A 21868-nucleotide genomic window follows, 5' to 3' on the forward strand; every position below is an offset into this window, starting at 1 on the left:
AGTCTCAATTGGTTTGGCCTTTTGACCCTCAATTGAGCCCACAGTCCCTCCTGCTCTCAGTATCGCCATTCCTCACAAATGATATCAACGTTATCATAAAGAGTTGTGTAAGTGTTCTTGCTTTTTCTCTCGCTTGTCACAGACATTTCCACCACAGCTTGTCTTATTATTGCTGCTGCCTGTCCCTTTGCTACTGTGCCACGGAGTAAGAGCTGTGTACTCGAGGAGAGGTTTTTGTGATTTATCGCTCAATAGAATGAGCTGAGCATTTGTTGTTGTTGTTGTTGTTTGTCCTCCAGCAATAGAGGGAGCTCCTAAAGCACAGCTCAACCATCTGGTTTATGAATCAGTTGAAATACCGGATACAGCAGTATGTTGTGCATGAGGATTTTCTCACTGGTACAATTTCAAATTAATTAAAAGGGTTTATATTATGTTTTACTCACCCAGGCCCAAGTCGTGCAGACACACAAAGGTATCGTAGTTCATTATTTGAGATTAATGGAAGGATGGCAGTGTTTTACAGGCTGTAAATTTTAAGAGGTGGTTGCACAACCTCACCATGTTATTCTGCAACGTATACTATTGTTGTTATTTATATAGCATTGTACTTTTGAATTCTATGCAGAAAACCGTTTAAGGTCCCCCCATAGCAAACATTTGTTGAATGGAAAAGGCAAGAAATAGTACCTGACGTTTAATAAATGACTGACAAATCCAGTTAAAGAGTGTATGCAAAGCTGTCTACTTTGCAAATGTTGGTGCAAGACAAATGATGACAAACAACCAAACTAGAGGAGTCATGCATTCATGTTTTGATTTTTAAAACTTCATTCATCAGTTAGAGTTTGTAAGGAGGAAGGAAACTTGGATGGCTGTGGGTTAAAAATGGAAAAGACATTATAGCAAGAGGGGGGGAAAGGGATAGGAGGGGGAAAAAAACATTTTCAGGAATGAGTTTGTCGGAGCAGGCAGAGGGTATTGTTTCCTGACAGCTGGGGTCCAACAGAGCACAGAGGCAGGGGGAAGGGGACCCTTTTTCCCTTCGAAAAGGGGGGAAATTCTTAGAGTTGACATCAGCCCTCTTCATTTTCACTATACTGCTCAAGGCTGAATCGTAGGTTCCAACTAATGGGCCCAAGTCCATACAACTGTCAGGAGGCAGTTGGTTTTAAAGACTGCTAGCTCCCTATTGAAACTTTACTCTGCTGTGTGCACGGTGCCTAATGAATGCTCCTCTCCGGAGAGAAAATCCAAAACAATGCAGTATTCTCTGTCTAATCTATGTCAATCATGAGTCCTTCCACAAATGAAACAAGCACTATTGTGAGCGTTTGGTCTAGCTTGGCCGTGCCCACCCTGGCTCTCCCACCCAATCCATCCCTTATTTGACAGCTTCTGCCAGGACTGAGGAACATGCCCCCAGGCACTTTTTTTTCTGAGCACCTACTTTTCTTTTAATTGCCAGTATACCCTATGGAGCAACTGTTCACACACTCCCTGAAACATCCAGCCACGTAATGCCAGCCGCACACTGTCACATTAGCTCCAGTCCATTCTAGAGCAGCACACCGCTCACTAACACATGAGAGCCAGAGAGGGAGGGTGTTTGGGTCTATGAGTTGTTTCAGGAAACAAAACGCAAGGCATTGTGGGTCACGCTGCTCAGCAGAAACTTTCTCAGTGTTGAGAGTGTAAAAAACAAGTTTAAAGTGGATGATTCAAATGGTAACGACGTGGCTTAAGTGATGTTAAATTTTTGTAAAAAACTGAAACAGGAGATAAACTAATATCAGTGTAACTACACGGCATTTAGTTATGCTTTACATGCGCCCTTATTTTATTAGAAACAAATACAGACATATGGTTAGGGCCCATTGCAACATGTGTTGACAGCATGGGAGTTGGAAGCGCTGGTAGATAAACTCGGACAGAGTACTGAAAGAAATGTGCAACTGAAGTGAAGTTTAGCTGATCCATTTTGGTAGCTGTCTAATTGTCATCCAGCTTTCTCTGCTGCCTCCAACACTCAGAATAGACATCAGTAGAATGTGCTACTTTTACAGGACCCAGATGCGACAAAGGTGGCAGAGATGCCACTGAAATTTCCAAAAAGCCGCATTGGAGCCCTCTGGTTTTTTGAACCGATAGAATGCAACATATGCTCGGGGGCATGTGGCCTGCCAGAGCTGAGTTCTAATTGTTACATCGCTCTCACAGAGCAGAGGAAAACACTGCCAAGGGTCTTTGTCATCTCTGAAGTGTGTGGTGGCATACTGCAGGCCAACATCAGAGCACAGAGAGGAGACAGATGTCTGGACATTTGCTGTCAAACTAAGTCAGACACTCTGCCAAAGGGACAGAAAAACAAAAATCCCAAACTTTGCTAGCAACTATCTGCCAACTTTAGGGCTGCGCTGAGAAGTCATAATAACTGTCAATCAGACAGAAAGTAGAGTTGAAAATAACATTACTATAGAATTCTATTTAATTCTGCAAAATAATCATGAATAAAACATATCCTGAGTCTAAAAAGCAGAAATGCCAACCAACTAGGTTTATCTAAAACAGATTATATGCAACTGCATGTTATGCTGAATTAGATTAAACACAAACAAACAACAATTCAAGGCCCATTCAAGTCAGGAATACTGCGCCAATTTTCTACCATGTGGGGGGGTGGAGGACAGAGGAGTGTGACGTTTTGTTGACGTTATTTCTGTGACACCAGCCGTTAGAGGATTTAAATTTTAAAGTTGCATCCATGTTCAACAATTTTATTTAATATGTTGTAAATATGCAGGACTAACAAAGCACATTCCTACTCTGTTCATCCTCCGTTGTTATTCTGACAGCAACAGTGATACCAGTAAGTTTTGTATTTCTGATGTGTGTGTTATAGCTTACATTGAACATCGTTAAATGGATCGCTGCAGCTTCTAATACTGAGATGCCAGTATCTGTGTAGAAAGAACACATTATGGCAGATTCTTTTAGCTCAGTGTAAACAGGTAGGGCCAGCTTAATGCCAACATAGTGGAATCTCTGTGTAAAAGCAGGATAAAACGTGAATATGTATAAAGTTTCAGCTCGGACCAGGGCTGAGTCTTGCAACCAGCCCTGACTCTGGAATAACAGAGCAGCTGGAATGCCTCCACAGATTGCTGTGGCAGATAATGTCAGTCACCTACTGTGAGGGGAACCCTCCCAATTGTTTTCTTTTAGCCCCCAACAGAAAACAAATGGGCCACACAGCTTGCTGTTTGGCTGAGGTGTTAATTACCATCCCCTACCCATATGAAGAGCAACTTCAGACAATGGCCCTGTCAGGCCCCCGACACAACAGTCCCTCCCAGGTTTGCTTTGCTGATATCACCTGCTCATGCGGGGTCATTGACACCTCAACCTGATCTATACATTAAACACAATTAAAAGCTTTCAGGACAAAGACAATGTGATAAGTAGCCCTCGCCTTGTCTTTTAAGGTTCATTGTTTGGCAACATAAGAAGCAATTACATTGACAATTCTTAAGCAAACCTCAGCAGACATTGTGCTAATTAGTGTATAATTGATGGGGAAATGACAAGCAGCTCAGCTGGTCAGACCTGCAATGCTCTTTTGTGCCAATTTTTATGAATGGAGACCATGTCTCATCACCCGGTTCACTCAGGGAAGAAGTTATTAATTAAAGGAAAAGAAGGTCCAAAGAGGAAGAAACAACAGGAATATAAAGTAATGAGACTAACTGGTAGAGAAATTACTCATTTTCATCCACACAGATTACATGGATTTCTATGAGTGGATCATTTTGGCATTTTATTTGTGGAGATGTGTTTTTGTATACATTCGGTCACATCTAGAGTCCGTTAAAACTATAAGAACCTCTATTGTCCCTTTACAGGATATCATTTGAATTCATCATTATATTGACCCCATTACATTAACGGTTATACATCATACCAGCCTTGAGAAGCCAGAGGTGCTGCAGCAGAGACAGCCTACTGCTAATGGCTACCACATTTGAAGTGTCCATTAGCCCATAGAGGAATGAAGTTAAGTGACCATGACAGGGGCACTCCCTCCGTTTGCTGGGCCTCTATTGTAACTCAGTTGGTCGCCCTGCACTCTTATTCACAGCCAGGAAAAAAACTGGGTCAAAGGTCAGACATCCAGAGTGCCGTGGTTTCTATGGTAACGTGGCCTATTAAGGCCAGGCTCATTGGCCTCTTAACATGCACTTGTATACAAAAGAACTATTAGTGCAAAGAGGGAGAGAGGAGAGTGAAGAGGGGAGGCAGCACAAGGGAGGTCTTAACAACGCAGTGCCAAGTTTTTTCCAAGGTGGTGACACACTCTGCCTGCAGCTCCATCCATGTTTACAGGTAGCAAACACAGGCCGTGTTCAGAATGACTTTCAAAAGTGTGAGAAAAAACCCAGTCCTCCCCGTTCATTTCTATGGGGGACTGAGTTCACTGCAGCCGACAGCAGCTCCGGCAAAACGAGAAAGCAGGATCTGGTTAAACTTTTCTGCGTGGTGATATCATCCAGCAATCACATCATGGGGTTTGGTCAGAACATGGGCACTCACGGGATGAAGACTCCTGTCTGTTACCAAGAGCATTTACCCAGATTCACTCTCATATTTGGGCCACAGTTACAAACCATAAAGACAAACCATGTGTTTTGTCAGTAACTGGATGTTAAACTGTGTTTTTATCTACCCATGCTGACACAGTGGTGGTAGAAATTGGTGCTAATGTCTGAATGCCCACACAGACGCTCACTAGCCCCGTAAGGGGTTTGGAGGACACACTGTAGAATCCACGGACAGTCTGGTAATTTATTATTCAAAAATCAGAAAACAATACTTGTTGCATATGAAGTATAGAAGGATTTAGTTTGAGCACAAGATTTCCAAGGTTCGGCTTTAAAATACACTGAGTTAGGAAGTCATGTGATCGCTTTATGCATATTCTGGACAAGGCCAAACTGGCCAGCAAAGTGAGTTTATTTGAAAAGTCCTGGGAGTAAATTTACTGCTGTTTCAGTAGTAAAACTGAATTAACAGAATACAAGGCCAAGAAAAATTCCCCTAAAATGCTTCTGTAACCTTCTATCCCAGAAGTTAACATTTTTGCAACTCAAGCAATTATTGGTTTCAGGGTTTACTTTTTTCTTCCTTTTACGTGACATGATCTCGAGTTATTGCTTCCTGCATCTAGAGTGTTACTGGGGAGCTGGTGCCTTTTTTGTCTCTGTGACTTTCAGGTACTTTTACTCAGACTTAGTTATAGGGAAGCTCTTGAACTGATGTTAAAGCTAGGATTAAGTGACAGGTTATACAAAACTCAATGTATAATTACACACACAAGACATTAATTATGCATCTGGTAAGAGCCGGGCTCTCAGTCAGAAGTCAGTTATGTGGTTTCCCGTACCTGCGAGATCTGATCTCGGTTGTCACACACTGCTCAGTTTAATGTCAGTGTGATCGTTTGTCAAGACAGGCTACACCTCAAATGTCATAGGTGTTGTCCCTTTCAGTGTCCCGTGGCATTGTTTGTCCAGTTGCACAGGAACATGGCTTTTTACTGTTTGTGGAGTAGCTGTGTTTCATTAAAATTCACAGCTGTAAATGTCTGTATAAGTAACTCCAGAGCATGAGGTGGTTACCCGCAGTTGGCTAGGTGTTTACAGTAAAGCTTGGCTTAGAAAAAAATTTCTAAGTGTAGGTGTCTGTATGTAGGTGTGTGTGTGTCCAAGTCGACGCCAATGACACAGTGAGAAGTGAATTTTTGATTTATGACCAAACACAAATTGACTGGAGACAACATGAGTTTAAAAGGCAATAAGAAGTCCGGCATGCACTTCTTACCCTGAACACGGCAAACAGCACAGCGCACTAATCACTCCAAACTTTTTAAAAATAATCTTTTTCTCTTTGTTTACCAGAAATGCAGATAAATATTTATCCCCACCATCCCCAAGAGTAAATTTGAGTGTGCCTGCTAAAAGTGTATTTTTTCTGACAGGACACAGTGGGTGATTGTTTAGTTTTATTTGAGCTTTTCTTGGCTCTTTTTAAAAACTTTCTCAGCGCAGCTAACAGAGGCAGGAGAGGCAACGGAGTGTCTTGAAGGGGAAAAAGCCAGTTTTGAAAAACTGAGGTGGGCATAAGTGGGTGTAGGAGAGAAGGCAAGAGAGAGAAAAAAGGGCCTAAAGCAGCAGCCCCGCCCCCATCCCACACACACACACACACACACACACACACGCACACATGTGCACACACACAGCTGCCTGCAGATGCCTCCTATGTTTTCTCTCTGAGTGCAGGCACAGATCTCCAGGCCCCACAGACTTCTGGGCCCTGCCTCATCTCAATTTTTACTACCTGACATCCCTATCACCCCACCGCTAACCCCACTCACTGCACTCCCCCTCTCCCCTACATACTCCCCTCTTCTGACCTACTCAAACACACACATTCACACACCACAGGTATGCTTCAACACACAAGTCCTGTCGCACAGGAACACAGAAACTAACTGTTAGAAATGAAACCCAGACTTTCAGAAGCATTTAAGGAAAGATGACAAAAGAGTGTAATAAAGTGTGTAGATGGCATCCTTTAATTAAAAAAATCAATTGAATCAAAGTGAATTAGAAACATAATAGTTCTTTAATCTCCCTTTTTTCAACTCTAGTGGGTTAAATGGAACAAAAAATACTTTGAGGACTGAAACTTATATTATTCCAAATATAATGTTGTCAGTGTTACACAGGATCTCACACACCGCATATGAAAATGCTTTCAAAAATAGTTTTAGACTTCTACAGTGTGTGACACAGCCCCCAACTTAATACCATGACATTCCCCAGGATTACTTATGTCTTATATTACGTATTGTCAGCGAACTGCAGGGAGGTCCGGAATGTTGCCACAGGATTTTTATTTTGTTAAAGTCTCTCCCCTCCAATGGAGTGGCTTCATTTTTATCATGCTGCAAGTAGTGATATTAAGTGATAAATCTTGATCTAGTGTTAGGTTTAGCTATAAATTCAATTCATGTTCATATTTTTGTACACATCTGAAACCGGGCAGCTTTAGAGTGTGAGATTTTGTCACGACCCCTTCAAGGTTCGTCAGGTTTCTTGAAAACAAAACAGTAAAGTAAAAACAACAACAGATCACCAGTCGCTTAGGAATGAAAGATCTGTTGATCTGTTAATATTAAATTAGTTTTCTCTCATTGCGAGGAAAGAGAGACATTTTTCAGGAACTAATACTGATTAATATAGGTTGTTCCACTTTTCAGAGTTGATCAAAAATGTCTTTACAACATTAAACAGACCATTGAGGTCTGGTTGGGCTTGACATTTAAGACAACATATAGAGCTGCTGCTATCTTTCAGTTCGATACAATCTAATGAGAATGGTAAGGTGATTATGATCAGGGGCTGCTGTAAATATCAGATTCCCAGGGACAGCGTTTTGAAGAGGCCCCTTACGATTACACAGTATTCAGGAATGCAGAGCGTGAATTACAGTAACCCGGAGCTAAAGACAAAATTCTCACTTTCCATTTTGGTTTTTAACTCACCCCATGCAACAGAAAAGGTTTACAAAAAGCATAGAAAAGGAGAAAGGCTTAACTATCATGAAAAGCTGTTTTTGCGAACCCTAAATCAGAACTACAGTGCAACAAATGTCTAATCTGCACACTTCTGCAAACAATTAAGTGTTACCCCAAAACTGTAAGCTGCTCAGAGAGAGAGAGAGAGAGAGAGAGAGAGAAAAGCAGGAGTGACTGGAGAAGGAGAGGGGCGCTTTTGCACAATTACAGCAGGGATTTATGGCCTGAGAAACAATTTATAAATCACAGCGCCTGAGCTAATGTGCTCCAGATTGTTCTCCATGCAGCTGCAATTTTGGTCTGCGTGAAACAGCATAATAAACCTGGCTGGAGGACATGTTTGGGTGGTGGTGGTGGTGGTGAGTGTTGGTTTTTTTTTTTTTTTTGGACAGGGGCAGTTAGAGAAGTTGAGGGTTTGAGAGGGGTGAGCCTGTGGCCTTGTGCCTTGTAATGTTTCTGAGGTATTTTGAACAGAGAAACTGGGAATTTTCAGGTTGTTTCACAGGCTGGTGTGTGATTTTACATCGCTAATGTTGAAAGAAGAAAAAAAGGATAAGAAGGTCTTTGCATAATTGTTTTTAGCAATATAAATTCTAAAATATTGCAAGTAAATCAAAAGCTATTTTCTAATGCAACAATGTACTAACACAGTAGCTGCACAGCAAAAGAAGTGAAACTTCTACAGAACAAGTTTCAAGCCCAAAATCTAAGCCAAGGTTTGTGAGCTCACTGTGAAACTGTGAAGTCCACCCTTATAATTACGCCCGCAGCATGAGTGAAATAAATGTCAGGTTATAGTAAGAAAAGATAAACGTTGTAAACCGATCCCTTCATTGTGGCTGCAGGCTGGTGTGGAAGAAGAGGTCGGATGTGTTGAAGGGAAGCCTGGGCTTTTGTGGCCACTCAGCCAACTGACCCTGAACCTTGACCTCTAACCCTTCACCCTTGGGGGCAAACAAAGCTCTGAGTGACATCTGAAACTAGACACTCTGTGGGGAGAGAGTGTCTGGACAGGACTCAAATAACCCCATTAACTCTGCAGAAAAGAGTTATGGCTTTTTATTCTGCTCCCGCAAACTTCGAAGTTGAAGTGTCACACAGATCTGTCAATAACAGTCAAGCACTTAGAGGTATGCACCAAGCCACTTCTTGTTTACTTGCCAATATCTCCATCTTGGATGAAGATAAGCAAAACTGCTCCATAATTAACAACTCTGCGTAGATTTGAGACCACATACAGTATGTCAGCAGTTAGTCTGTAGCAAAATAAATTTCTCTTAATACAAACAACATGAAGCTAATCTTCAGGCAGTTTTACAGAAGTCACTGATGCATATTCACTAGCACTCCGATGGATTCTATATATAAACAGCTCTGGCATCAGTGTACTGTAAACAAAAACAGAGAGAAAAGTTGACGGTAAATGTGCTGTAGTGAATGCAAGCCTCCGTCGCCAGAATGCTGAAAGCCACTGTAGTATTTAAATCAGGCAAGGAGGGAGGAAGATTGGGCAAAGCATTCTGTAGCTCAGCTGTGAGGCTTTAAGCCGTTGCCCTAGGGTCTTTGTCCTGCCTTTCAGGGCAAGTCTGAGGTAGTCAAAGACCCTATTCATGACGGGTGCTCCCCCTGCCAACACACCCATACAGCCCCAGTCAAGTCAGCCGAGAGCTATAGAGCCTTCCCATTTCACACGAGAATCAGACCTGCCCCTAAAGCCTGCTTCAGGGATTTCCAATAGGCAGCTCCTCGAATCCATGTACAAATTAAACAAAAGGGCTCCTTGGCCTATTCCATGTCATATAGGGCTGATTAGATCTTTTTTCCTAATGTAGCTACTCTCAATCTGAAGCAAATAAGTCAGGCAAATTTGTAAGGATTTGGTATCCAGCCCTGTAAATGGATTAGGGATTATGTCAGCAGAGGTGCCGAGCTGTCATCTGGCCTTGCTACAGGCAGCGCAGGGTTGTCTGATACAAGACTCACCTCATGCTAATACACAGTTCTCAAAAAGAGGACAACCAAAAGACCAACTTGAGTACATCAAATGATAACGTCTCCAAACAGATAAACCTAATCATGCTGATCATCTGAAAGAGGCACAAGGGGAAACCGGTTATTATTATTATTACTAAAGAATGTCTCGTATCTGAGGAGCTCAAGGCCCTGAACCACGGGCATTACACATATGTAATTAAGAACATTACTTCATAATTTTAAATTGAGGAGATAGGACCAGGGAAGAGTATCACCCTGTGGCCCAGCCCATCAGAAGTTTTTGCTGCCTCTGCTGTTTATTCTAACAGGATCCACAAGTCTGGGCAGAGATAAGGAGGCTACACATTTCAGATGACTTGCACCTTTGCTCAGCTTTAATCAAATTTGATGCAGAACATTGCGACTTCTTAACAAGTATAATTTGTTTATGAGGTAACTAAAGGGCGGAAGGGGGCACCCAGAGGTTAAATAATTATGAATATTAGGACAAGCAGCCTGACTTCATGACAAAATTGTTCTCAACATGTCTGATATTTACGAAACAATTACTGCTCACATGGACACATCAGGCTGTTTTTTGAATGAATCAAAAAGGGGGTTTGCCAAAACCCCATCCCAACCAAAATAGTTCTACCTAAACACAACTTTAAAAAAAACAAACCAATAATTTAACCAAATAAGCCCCAGTCATTTTTTTATAGACATTCTACAAAAACAAGTCAGTATTGTTGAATAAAAATCATCCTGGGGAGGGTGGGGGGGGGGGGCTGGAGCCAATCCCAGCTGACATTGGGCGAGAGGTGGGGTACACCCTGGACAGGTTGGGATATAAAACAAAGTACATAATTATTACGATAATGAAGACAATCAGTTTTATTCACTGACAATTTCTGTAACAGCTAAAATTACTAACTTTTAAAAATGCTGTTACTGATTTTACTTCTAAAAGACAAAGCACGTATGTACCTTAATAAATGTTTTTCCTTCTTTTTAAGAGAAGCTTAGTAAAAAAATTACCACATACTTACACATATCCTGTTTATATACAATAAATACATTTGACATGTAAGATCCCCTTTGGCCCTGCTTATAATTTATGAAGTCAAACACATGATCCATTACATGCACTGCTTGTGCTTTCAGAGACAGAGCTAAATTCAGATTACAGATGGCATGTCACTCTCAGCAGCTGCATAACTAGTCACAGGTGTAAATTTAGTATATGTTACTTTTACTTTTTATTTTTTTGATATTACTGTGTGGAAAAAAGGTCCATGCTGCAACTTAAAATATGTAAAAGAGGAAGAGATACCGCAGTCTTTTGTCAGTAAATTAATAATCTACATAAGATAAAGCTAACCCAGTCAACCATAGACTGGTGAAGGCCTTTGTGCAGTAGGTCGCACAGGTGTGCAGGTGCAATGTGTCTGTCAGGGGGACATGAGCTGCAGTCCAAGCCTGCTCCACCATTACAGGCACCAGCTCAGTAAGAAGCAGCTGATTTATAAGTTCAACAAGAAGAACAGCTGCTCTGCTCACTGACAACTAACCTCATCCTGGTTGGATATCCTTCCACTTCTTAATTTAGTATGACCACTACAACCAGCCCGCTTTAACAGATCCCATGTAGGAAGAGAGCGCTTCTTTGGCCTGCACATGAACTGAAGCAAAGCCTGATACAAATCTTAGTAAAGCTGATGCTACATGCATGATCTGATAGCCCCCTGCTGTTTGCTGATTGGGCTGTGACTGTAAGCAAATGGCAAGGCATTGCGGTCCATGGCAGAGGAGCTGTGCTCTGTGGGAGACAGAATCCCTCAGATAAGTAAGTGCCTCAAGGTCTGGAAGCTGGCCTACCTCAGGATAACAGGCAAAGGAATAGCAGGACCCGTATCTGCCCCGTTTATGCTCCCACCACCACATCTCATCAACAATCTCTCCTCCTGCCTGCTCTCTCTCCCTCTCCTGCTGCCTGCAGTGCTTAAACTGAAAACAGCTGCTTGGAATACCAGACTGATGAAGCTGTGTTTAGAGGTTTTTCTTTTTTCTTCCTGCTGTACAATCACATTTTATTAGCATGGAGTGAAGGGTTTAAGGTACAATTATAGAGGGAAAACATTTCTTTATGTGAGCTAAACAGGACTGCTTATGGCCATGGAAGGGCCACATGAACACACGGGGCAGTCTGACAGCACCGTTTACTGTCACACCTATCAGTTGATATGTTAGATAAGATCAGATAAGTATGGCTATCTCATCAGTTAATCTGAGGGTTTGACTGAAATTGTGTCGTCTAGTGCTGAAATAACTGTAATGAAGAAATCAATCAGCAAGTATAGGTTTAAGCATAATAAGTTTTAGTTTTCCAAAATTCACTGCCTCTAGCTTCTCAGTTGTGAGAATTTGTTGTTTATTCTTTGTGATATTAGACAGTAAAGTGAATATCTTTGGGTTTTCAAATGTTTAGGTTGGACAAAACAACCAATATGAATATGTCACCTTGGGCTTTGGGAGACATTATGACTTTTCATAATATTCTAAAAATGAATTTTTCAACAAAACACTCAGATAATGAAAATGATCATTTGTTAGTCAAAATGTCTTTAAAACTATTATTTAACCACTTTATAAACCAAATAAAAGAGAGAAGATTAAAGGCAAAGAGCCACATAGTTTGTATTTAATGGATTTTTGAAGATTAATCCGTGGTCAAAAATAGTTCCACGACAAAATGTTGCAGGACTCTGGTCACCTGGTAGTGAGACAGAGTACCTAGACCTCCTGATATTTCCAGTGGCCCATCCCTTCCCCTGTGCACCAGGCTAATACCACAGAATAGACACGACTAAGCTCATATTCACATGATGCACGATACATGTCTCCATCTCCCAGAGCTTCAGTTTATAGCGAAAAACTTTTCTTTTGCTTTTTTGATAATTAGTAGCTGTAGAGCGCTAGAGAAAGCAAACTCTGGATTTCCACTGCTTCAACCTCAGCTCCTCTGTTTGTCAAACCTTCAGTGATCATCCACTACATGAGATTTGCATGGATTTGAGAGCAGAGACAGAGCATGTGTAGACACGATAAGCAGTTCCCTCTATAGGTTTTGTTCAATGAAAAACCTAAATATCAAACCCCACATCACAAGTGTTTTGTTGTTGGGATGTTGAACAGGCACACAGACACAGTCAGCAATGCACATCTCAAAACACTTATAAAGATATGGAGTGAGCTCAGATGTGTCAGTGATGTTCACCTCTGGCCAAATGTCTCTCAGCTCAAACACAAGTTCACCCAGATTTTCACAGGGAAAGGGAATGTACAGAACCACGCAGCAGCTCTGGCTAAACATAGCAAATGAGAAAAACACATAAATTGATAAAAACACATTTGCACACATATTCATCGTGGCACATCAAAGGGATTCATTGATGTCACTAAACATGGGGAGTCTGCGGCTGGAGAGGGGAGATGCTGGTTATCCTTTCCTCACAGGGTGCTGAGATACTCCTGACGGGCCCCATGCCTCGAGAAGCCAGAGCGCGCTATAAACAGAATTTCTAATGTCATGCTGTGTGGGTGGGTGGGTTAGGTAGTGAACTAGGAGGCTACGGGTAGCGGGAGGAATTGACGCCAGCTCATGCTTTCCACAGAGACCAAAGAGGGAAGGATACAGACCAGGACTGACACCATTTTGCACAGCTCTATACATGAAATGTTAGGAAGTAAGTATAAGTGTGAGCAAGTGTAAAACTTCATAAGAAAGGTACTAAAGCTATGGATTATAAACTTATGACATACTGATTTGCTGATTATACATGTAAAGGCATGTAAAGTGGAACAGGTGTAACATGCTATGGCAGTATTATTGCCACTGTAATGCTTTGGTTTGTGCTGCAGTAATTAGACATGACCTTGATTACTACTCTGTGATATACAAGTAATTGCTGAGACACAGTTGTTGAACTACATAACACTTTAAAGGTAAAAGACTCAGTTAAAAGACTTCTATTTACCCCCTCCTTCTCAAACTAAATCATGACTGATTTAATATTTTAATTCCATTTTTTTTTTGCCAAATTTAATTTAATTTCCCCAAGCCAAAGCAATGAGTTTATTCTCAAAATGAATCGCTCCAGACAAGAGCTCTCAGCGAGCGATGGCATTTCTGTGGTTGCTAGCAATCTGTTTCTAATTGAACAGCGCCACTTAACTGATGTAGATGTGTTTGCTTTTGAAGAAAAATCTTTTAAAAACTATAAACCCTGTCAAAAATGTCAGCTCTGTTGACACAGCGCTTGGTTGAAAAAATATTTGCGCGCTAACATTCAGGAACACAACACTGAGGGCTGTCAGAATTTGAGCCCTGCACACACTGATCCCTCTGTTGCAGAGTATCCACACAGCCTCACCTGAACACACTCCCACACTCACATGAACATGCAGCACGCATGGATGCATGTATGCACATTAACACAGAGAAACGCAGCAAGGTGAGTGAAATGCCAAGTGAGCCACCTGATGAAAAGACACCTCCACACAAACAGGCTTTGTTTATGCAGGGAGAGGCCCTTGTATTCAGCGGGACAATGTCTGTGTTGACTTTTCTTTGTCTGCACATTTTAAGCACCAAAAGCAGCAGAAAGAATGGAAAAGAAAAAAAGAAGTCAGAGAGGCATGCAATCATAGCCACTGACATGTTCAGACTTATGCAAGCTCTCCATTCATATCTAAATCTCAAACAGTTTCCTATTCAACAATCATCCTCGGGAGGTCTAGTGTCTCACTGCGTATTTGATGAAGATATATTTGAGTGGCTAACCTCCCTCTCGCTTACTTGCCACCTCTCACACACAAGAGGCATTTCACTCTTTAGTGAGGATGATGATAATGTACTAGCAGAGTTATCTAAAAGTGCTGATGAAGCTGACAAGAGGTGGCGTCAAGCAGAGTGACTGCTCACCAATTGAATCTGGCAGTAGTCTGTCACTACAGGAACAATGCGGCGATAATCACATCAGTGGTTCAACAAACAAAAAGCTGGATTTGTCAGGCTGACTTCGGAGGAAAAGAACTCTCCGGCCCTGCACCCCACAGCAGACAGGAGTCTGGTGGAACATCTCTGCAAACGTAAAACCTCCTCCTCAGCTCTCAGTGGATTACAGCGGAATGTCAGCTCTGAGCAGGCTTTAAATCAGTTATGCTTGGCCCTAGGGGAACTCTGTGCTGATCCCATATAGGCCTGTCTCTCATTGCTCACGATAGGGTTGCCACATCCACATTTAAAAAGTTTGGGCCTCAAATCCTTCATTGTGGAGTAAAATCCCTTCATGACCACTCTTGAGCAATGTGTTGAACCTATTATTCCGCAGTGTTCTTTTAAATACATGTACACATGATATATGTATGTATTGCTTCAGATAGCTGCATTATTATACATGACTACATTAGATGTCAGACCAGAAGGGGGAACTGTAACTAGATACATGAAAGAAATGTATATATATATCCATGCATGCACTGTTCTAACTGTAATTACAAAGGTTTTTATATGCTACACTCACTTCTACAGTATGAAACTGCAGCTCTCCACGTGGAAATAGATTTTTTTTTTGCCTGCTATTACTCTTGTGATCTGTTTGAAAGACATTTCTTCATTGTATCTCATGCAACACAAGTACAACCACATACCACACCACACTTATAAAACAAATCTGTCAGTCCCAACACAGCTTTCCAAGAGACACAATATCATAAACTGTTTGCAGGCACCAGGATTATTTGTATTTCAAGACCAGGCAAATTTTATCTCATGAGCCAATCAACATATTCCACACAGCAATGGCACAATTTTACTGAGGAGCTCATTTGTTAAACAAAGGCCACTGGTAAAGATTATCCAATAAATCTAACTGTACTGACCTCATCCACTGGTGTAAAAAAAAACAACAAAACCCTTCCGGTCCAAAACTAAAAAGATACTAAGTCTGACCTCTCATCAATCAAAAATTTTGCATCCACAGTAAGCCATGGCCACGGTGCAGTATGGAGAGCTTAAGTATGCCAGCCATTGTCTCCCTGTGTGTTTATGGCATGGTGTTGATTGATGCAGTCAACCCACTCTGTCCCATTGACCTCATTGTTTTTTTTCCAGATGGGGTGGATTATACTTCCTAATTTTAAATCCTCTCCAATTATTTGTTACTTTGCCTCAAGGAACAAGAACAGTCATTTTAATTTTCAACATTGTTTGCTTGGACAGTAACACAAGGAAGTGAGAGGCGCTCATACCCAAAACACAAGACAAAACAGAGCACAGATGAGATAACAGACTGCTAAAACCTCGGTCACATTACAGAACAAACATAACAATCAAGGCTATTTGGTTTGTTTCTTAATTATACCAGAAATGTCTACCAAAGTTTCATGCAGAAATCATTCTGAGAAAGCACATTCTATGAAACTCTGGTGGCCAAAAGCAAGGAGATAGATGATCTACTCGGTGGTACATATCACCTAGTGTGAGCAGAGTAGCCATTTAGTTAATGAGCCCCGATGGAGACCTCCAATGAAGCCATCAAGACTGCTAAGAATGACAATGGTCAACTAACGCCTTTCTAATTGAATGGAAGGTACGGGCAGGCGGGGGGAGTGGGAAGGGAGCAGTGAAAAGGAGACAGAAGAACGGGGGAGGTGGGGGAGGAGAGAGAGTCTTTTCAGTCTAATGCTTGCCTTGCCTTAACGAAAGTACTTGTTTTTTGGGCGAGGGGGTGTGATATGCATGGGGGGATGGACAAACTCAGAGGAACACAACTCTCCAACTGGGATTTTTCCAACAAAGTTAGCATAGTCCCATATAAATTGCATTTAATAGGCCACAGTTCCAAATATTGTTGGTTTAACTGCCTACAGACCTGAATGTGAATCAGTGTATAACACATTCTTTGACCACAATGTGGGATTTTATTTCATGAACTTTCTTATGTGACTTTTTAGTCATATTTACATCATTGCTAAATAGTCTGAAATTATTGTTAGGTTTCTCTCTGTGCTCCATAAACCTGTTGTTAAGGCATGTTTAATATGTGATATCTATGGCTTATTGGCTTATGTTGAACAAACACAATACCAGCAAAAAAGCTATAATTCCTAGCAACAATGACAGTACTGGTTAAAAGACCTAAACAGCTTCATGGACAAACTGATATGATACAACATGTGAATGAATCAATGCAAGCTGTGCATCAGCCACACTTACTTAAGGCTGCCACCCTTATCTAGGCTTTAAAAGTCTCTGGACAACGGCTGTCATGGACACTGCCGTGAAATGCCTCCCATGTGTGTCAAAATAGGGCATTACATTGTTGTTACTGTAGGATATGACTTCTTCTTCTTCTTCTTCTTCTTTTCCAATTCTGCAGAGTGTGTGCAAATGCTGATAAAACACACCAAGCCTGCAAACTAAGGAAATGTCTCCCTTAACACGCTGTGAGTGCATAAAGGAAGGCAATCTAGTGGGAGCAGACATACTTCAAATATCTTGAAAATATATCAGATTTTTAGAAGACTACTACACTCTACACTGCAAAATATGAGACTCTATAGTAAACGAACAGTAACAGTGCATAAAACAAAATCACCATTGCTATGGATCACTGTGAAGTATAAAGTCAAGATCCAGTATGAGCACAGCGGTGTCTTTTCCGTAAGGAACCGCTATAAATCATTCAAAACAAAAAAGAATGAGTAATGTGTCTGAGCTTTGAGCCGAAAGAGAAGTTGTCAAAAGCAAACCGAGGGTGTGTGGTAGGGAGAAATTTATATCCCCCAAAAGAACAAAGAAGTAGTTAGTACTCCTTGAGAGGCCACTCCGAGGGAATATGGCGGTCTGGCACTGCACAAGGAACTTTTACGCACGGGCAAAGTGTTTACGGAGAACGACAGTATAAAGAAATGAGCGTAAAGAAATATCAAGCAGGACACTTACTGTTCTTGCACTGGGAGACAGTGAACCATTTGATAAGTAGGGACTGGTCAGGTCTGGGATCATGAGAAACGGGTAGCTAGGATAGTGAGGACTCTTGAAAAAGCCACCATCTTGCTGCCTTCTCAGTGCTGTGGAGATAAAGACGAGGCCGGATAATAAAGGTGCAAAAACGACATAATTTCCAATTATAGTACACACCATACTGATGATGCTTTTACTTTTACCTTCAGTGAAGTAGTCTCTTGTTTTCTCATAACTTTCTGAGTCGGGTCTGGTTTGGGGACGCCTCTCCGCTTGCTGACAAGGGGAGAATATACACACGGAAAAGAAAAAACTTGAAACTTTCACCACCGATAAATCATATTTGTGTTCATGTTGTGGAGCACATTGGTTATGTGCAGTAGCCTTACCTCTGAGTCCGATGAGCTGCTGTTGTTTTCCGATTCGTTCACTAAGGAGGATTTCACATCATCCAAATCCCTTTCCGCAGATACGTTTTCTGATATCTTTTCCTCCTGCTCCCCTTCGTCTTTAAACGATATCATTTCATCACTGGCCCCCAGATCATCCCCACCACCTCCGTTCAACTGTGGCATTTTCGCAGACCAGTGGAAATAGTATCTCGGAGGAGGAAAAACAGACGCAAGAACAATTGACTTAGCAGATAAGAGTAGTCCGAACGAGCCACTGGAGTGGTGAACTAAACTACAAGAAACTGTTCATGTTTCAAAACTCCTTTTTCATCCTCTGAACGTGATCCCGTGGTCCATGGTGAGTGTTGCAATGATAATAATAATAATCCACAGCAAAGTTACAACAGAGACGCTGATAGAAGATCGTTGAATATTTGGCTTCAGCGGCCGGATGCGCAGCAACTTGGCAAAGTTTCGTCTCCTTCTCTTGTGGACAACTTGTGGCCACTGTGTGTGTCCTTGTTGTGCTGCTGAGGAGCTGGACTCTCTCCTCCTCCTCCTCCTACAGATCCCGGAGACCACATAAACTACAGTCCGAGCGACCGAGAGGCTATTCGAGAAAAAGAAAAACGTCCGATTTCATCTCCTAATATCCATTTAGAAGAAAATAGTGACTCGAGTTAAAAAAAACAAGAAGAAAGCAAAAAGTAAAAAAAAAAAAAAAACACGAGACGACTAGGCTGCAGTTTTCTTCACTTCTGATTCGTTTGCTTTCCCGTAGAAGCTTCCCCTTGCAAATGCAAAGTTCATAAACTACAAAGAGAACTAAAACCCGACGCAAAAGTATAAAATGAGTGGGACGTGATCGCCCTTTCCCTCCACATTGCTGCCGGGGGAATGTGCCTGAAAACTACTTGGTTGTTCAAGTGGAAGAAAAGCGCAGCCCGTCCATAGAGGAGGGGTTTGCGCTGAAAACCGACACTTCATTCACCACCATGAAGATCAGCTATTCTTAACCCTCAAGCCACCAATGCACAGCACACAATGAAAGGACCGAGGGCATTGTGGCACATTGTACATGGAGAAATACAGTAACCAAATCCATTTACGACCTATGGTATTAATATTATTGTTATTATTATTATTATTATTATTATTGTTATTATTATCGAGTACTATCAAGGTTAGTACCAGAGATCAGGCTGCCTCATCTGTGCGAAAATGACAAGACAGACTTTTAGAGAGAAAGGCATAATGACACACTGCCATGTAAATTGCACGTCTGTGTGTCCTGAAACAATTACACCTGTGATAAACGCGGGCCATTGCGGCACAACTACAGGCATGACAGAGTGAGGCAACAATCTGAACATCCAAGCCTGGCACACCTCTCTCTCTCTCTGTCTCTCTCCCTCACTCTCCCTCACTCTCTGTATGTGTGTAAACTGAAATACAGGGCCCCATTGATTTGAGGAACAGGACTGGAGGCCTGGTTTTGCAAGCAGTCTTGGAAGAAGAAGAGAAGTGGTTACAGCTTTTGTGTTCCTGTGGAGTAACCTGCACATAAATCTTAATCATGGCTAGGAGGTGTTTGTAAATGCATGAAAAATAAATGCAGTGTTTGCTCACAAAGCACTGGAAGATGGAAAGTTTTCTAACATGTAACACTCAAGTTAGCTGTTACTTTTCAGTTCTATTCTTTTAGAGCATTTCCATACTGCATTGCTCTCCATATTTACCTTTCTCCATCCACATCCAGTGGACCTCAGACTTTTCTTCACTACTGATGCAATCCGACAGGCTTTCCCGTTTGAGAGAAGAAGTCATTGATGTTGTCGACTGCATGTCAGCAAGCTGAGGGTTGACTGACAATTCAACAGTGTCTCCATGGGCCTCATTAGATCCCCACTCCTCCTGGGTGTTTGTGTGTGCATGTTCGCCAGTGTGTGTATTGGTATTCAGTTAAAAGCAGCATATACTGCAGCTGCATACTGTATCTTCTATGATCCGCATGCATGATAAGTTATGGATAGTGTGTTTCAAGTACGCAAAAATACACATTTGCACCGGCTTGCGCACGCACAGGTGAATATTTGCCCTCAGGGCTACTCATCATTGTTTTCCTACAGTAGGCACAGTGCCGTTTCCAAATGATGCTCAGACTAATTTGTTCATTATGTTCATTCAAATGTATGACATAAGTTTGACACTACAACACTAAACAGAGAAAATAGTGTTTTTTTTTTCTAAAAGTCTCACATGTCAGAGATGTAATGGACCGTGCACATCCCAGCAGGTGTAATTACAATTATTCAGTGCTTGTGCACCATGGCCTTATGAATGATTAATAAAGAAATCAAATATTAAAACAAGTCAACAGAGAAAAATAACAATGACGTGCTTAAGCAGTTGCTGAACAAGAATACCTCTTAAATAACGACACTTCTCACACACTCATAAGTTTCAGCAGTGTGTTATTAGGCACCAGTGGCATGCAGTAAGTAGATGGTTTTTCGCAGGGAGCTGTAGCAGCTCAGTGAGATATAACACTAATGTGACAAATCAAAAAAATCCATGTATCAGAAATGTTTAATTCCAAAGTGAGAAAACCACAATTTCAAAACAAACCAATGTCTAGTGTTGCAAAATGCTTGCTGGCATGATGATAAAGAACACTAATTATTGCTTGAAAAACTGTTATTTTGTGGGGAGAATGACATATTCACTGGCTGATGTGTGCGTTTTGGGTTAGAAGTCCTTCACATTGTTTTATTCATCAAACCAGCTGTACTTTGGAGAATATGACAATTAGATATTTGATGAAATGTGATTTTTTTTTTAACACCTGTAACACATGAAAGAGGATTTTATCACCTCTATATTTACCTGTGTATCTCTTCTCTCTCCACATCTGCCTTGTTAGAGTAGGATTGGTTTTAACTGGAAGTTGATGAGAGGTCAGGAGAGATGCGAACAGCCACAATCTTAGCCTGGGGGCAGATCGACTGGTGGCCAGAAAATTTATTCAGAGGGTGCTGTCCCTGCATCTGCCTTACTTTGAAGTTGCTCTCTCAACTCTGGCTTGTCGTACGTGACTGTGTGTTCATTTTTTCTCTCCCTCACTAAAGACAGCGCGAAAAAGCAGACCCGTAGCACTCCCATGTGTCGATACGCACGCATGTATTTCTCCGTGCCATGTGTGTTCCTATCAGAGTGCACTTAGGTGTGTATGTTTGTTTGGTGCTATGTTCATGTGTGTTTTTGAGAGACAGTGAGAGTAGAAGGGAGAGAGCGAGATGCTGTGTGCCAATACTTGCTGTTGAGAATTCAAGGTCATCCTTTCATGTTTTGCCAGCCATCAGCCAATCAGTTTCCAATCAAAATGGAGCTTAATTCAGCAGTAATTCCCATCTCCACATCACGTTTTCACCTCACCGTTTCAGAGGTGTTAAAGCAAATTTCCTTGTCTTTTCTCTGATCTGCTGCGGCGTGTCCCCCATGTCTTGCTGGGCCAAACCCACCGTGTCAAGCTTTCTGGTAATACTAGTTAAAGCATGTGGATGACATGTCAGATCACACAGTGTGCTACTGCTGCTTACAGCTTTTCCACTTCAGGAAATGTAGGTCTCACTTTATTGTCTTTGAAACCTACCCCGTATCACGTTCTTTCATTAATCCAAGCAGACCTGCAGAAAGTTTCCATTTGGTTTTGTACAATTTGAATTTTGGAAAATGGAGCAAATAAAACAAACAAAAAACAAATAGCCTAAACAAATCTAGGACATTTAGAAAAATGTGGTCTCATAATATTTATGAGGCTGCTATTCATATCAAATA

The 21868-nt window shown here is 41.5% G+C and overlaps 1 protein-coding gene across 3 annotated transcripts in view; it reads right to left on the reverse strand.

Moving 5' to 3' along the window:
- The window catches only part of tcf7l1b (transcription factor 7 like 1b), a 31427-nt gene extending 12409 nt beyond the window's left edge, over nucleotides 1–19018 (reverse strand). For 2 of the 3 annotated variants that reach the window (XM_020590711.1, XM_020590710.1), the window contains exons 1-3: nucleotides 18029–19016; nucleotides 17843–17915; nucleotides 17619–17746 (exon numbers count right to left, since the gene is read on the reverse strand). In XM_020590711.1, the coding sequence (XP_020446367.1) occupies nucleotides 17619–17746; nucleotides 17843–17915; nucleotides 18029–18214 (387 nt within the window). In that variant the 5' untranslated portion in view covers nucleotides 18215–19016. Of the gene's footprint in view, nucleotides 1–17618; nucleotides 17747–17842; nucleotides 17916–18028 lie in introns of all 3 variants that reach the window. The other variant, XM_020590712.1, reaches the window with a different exon arrangement.
- Between the last annotated feature and the right edge of the window lie 2850 nt (nucleotides 19019–21868).

This window comes from Monopterus albus, unplaced genomic scaffold (assembly GCF_001952655.1).
Source record: "Monopterus albus unplaced genomic scaffold, M_albus_1.0 scaffold12.1, whole genome shotgun sequence".
NCBI classification, from domain to species: Eukaryota; Metazoa; Chordata; class Actinopteri; order Synbranchiformes; family Synbranchidae; genus Monopterus; species Monopterus albus.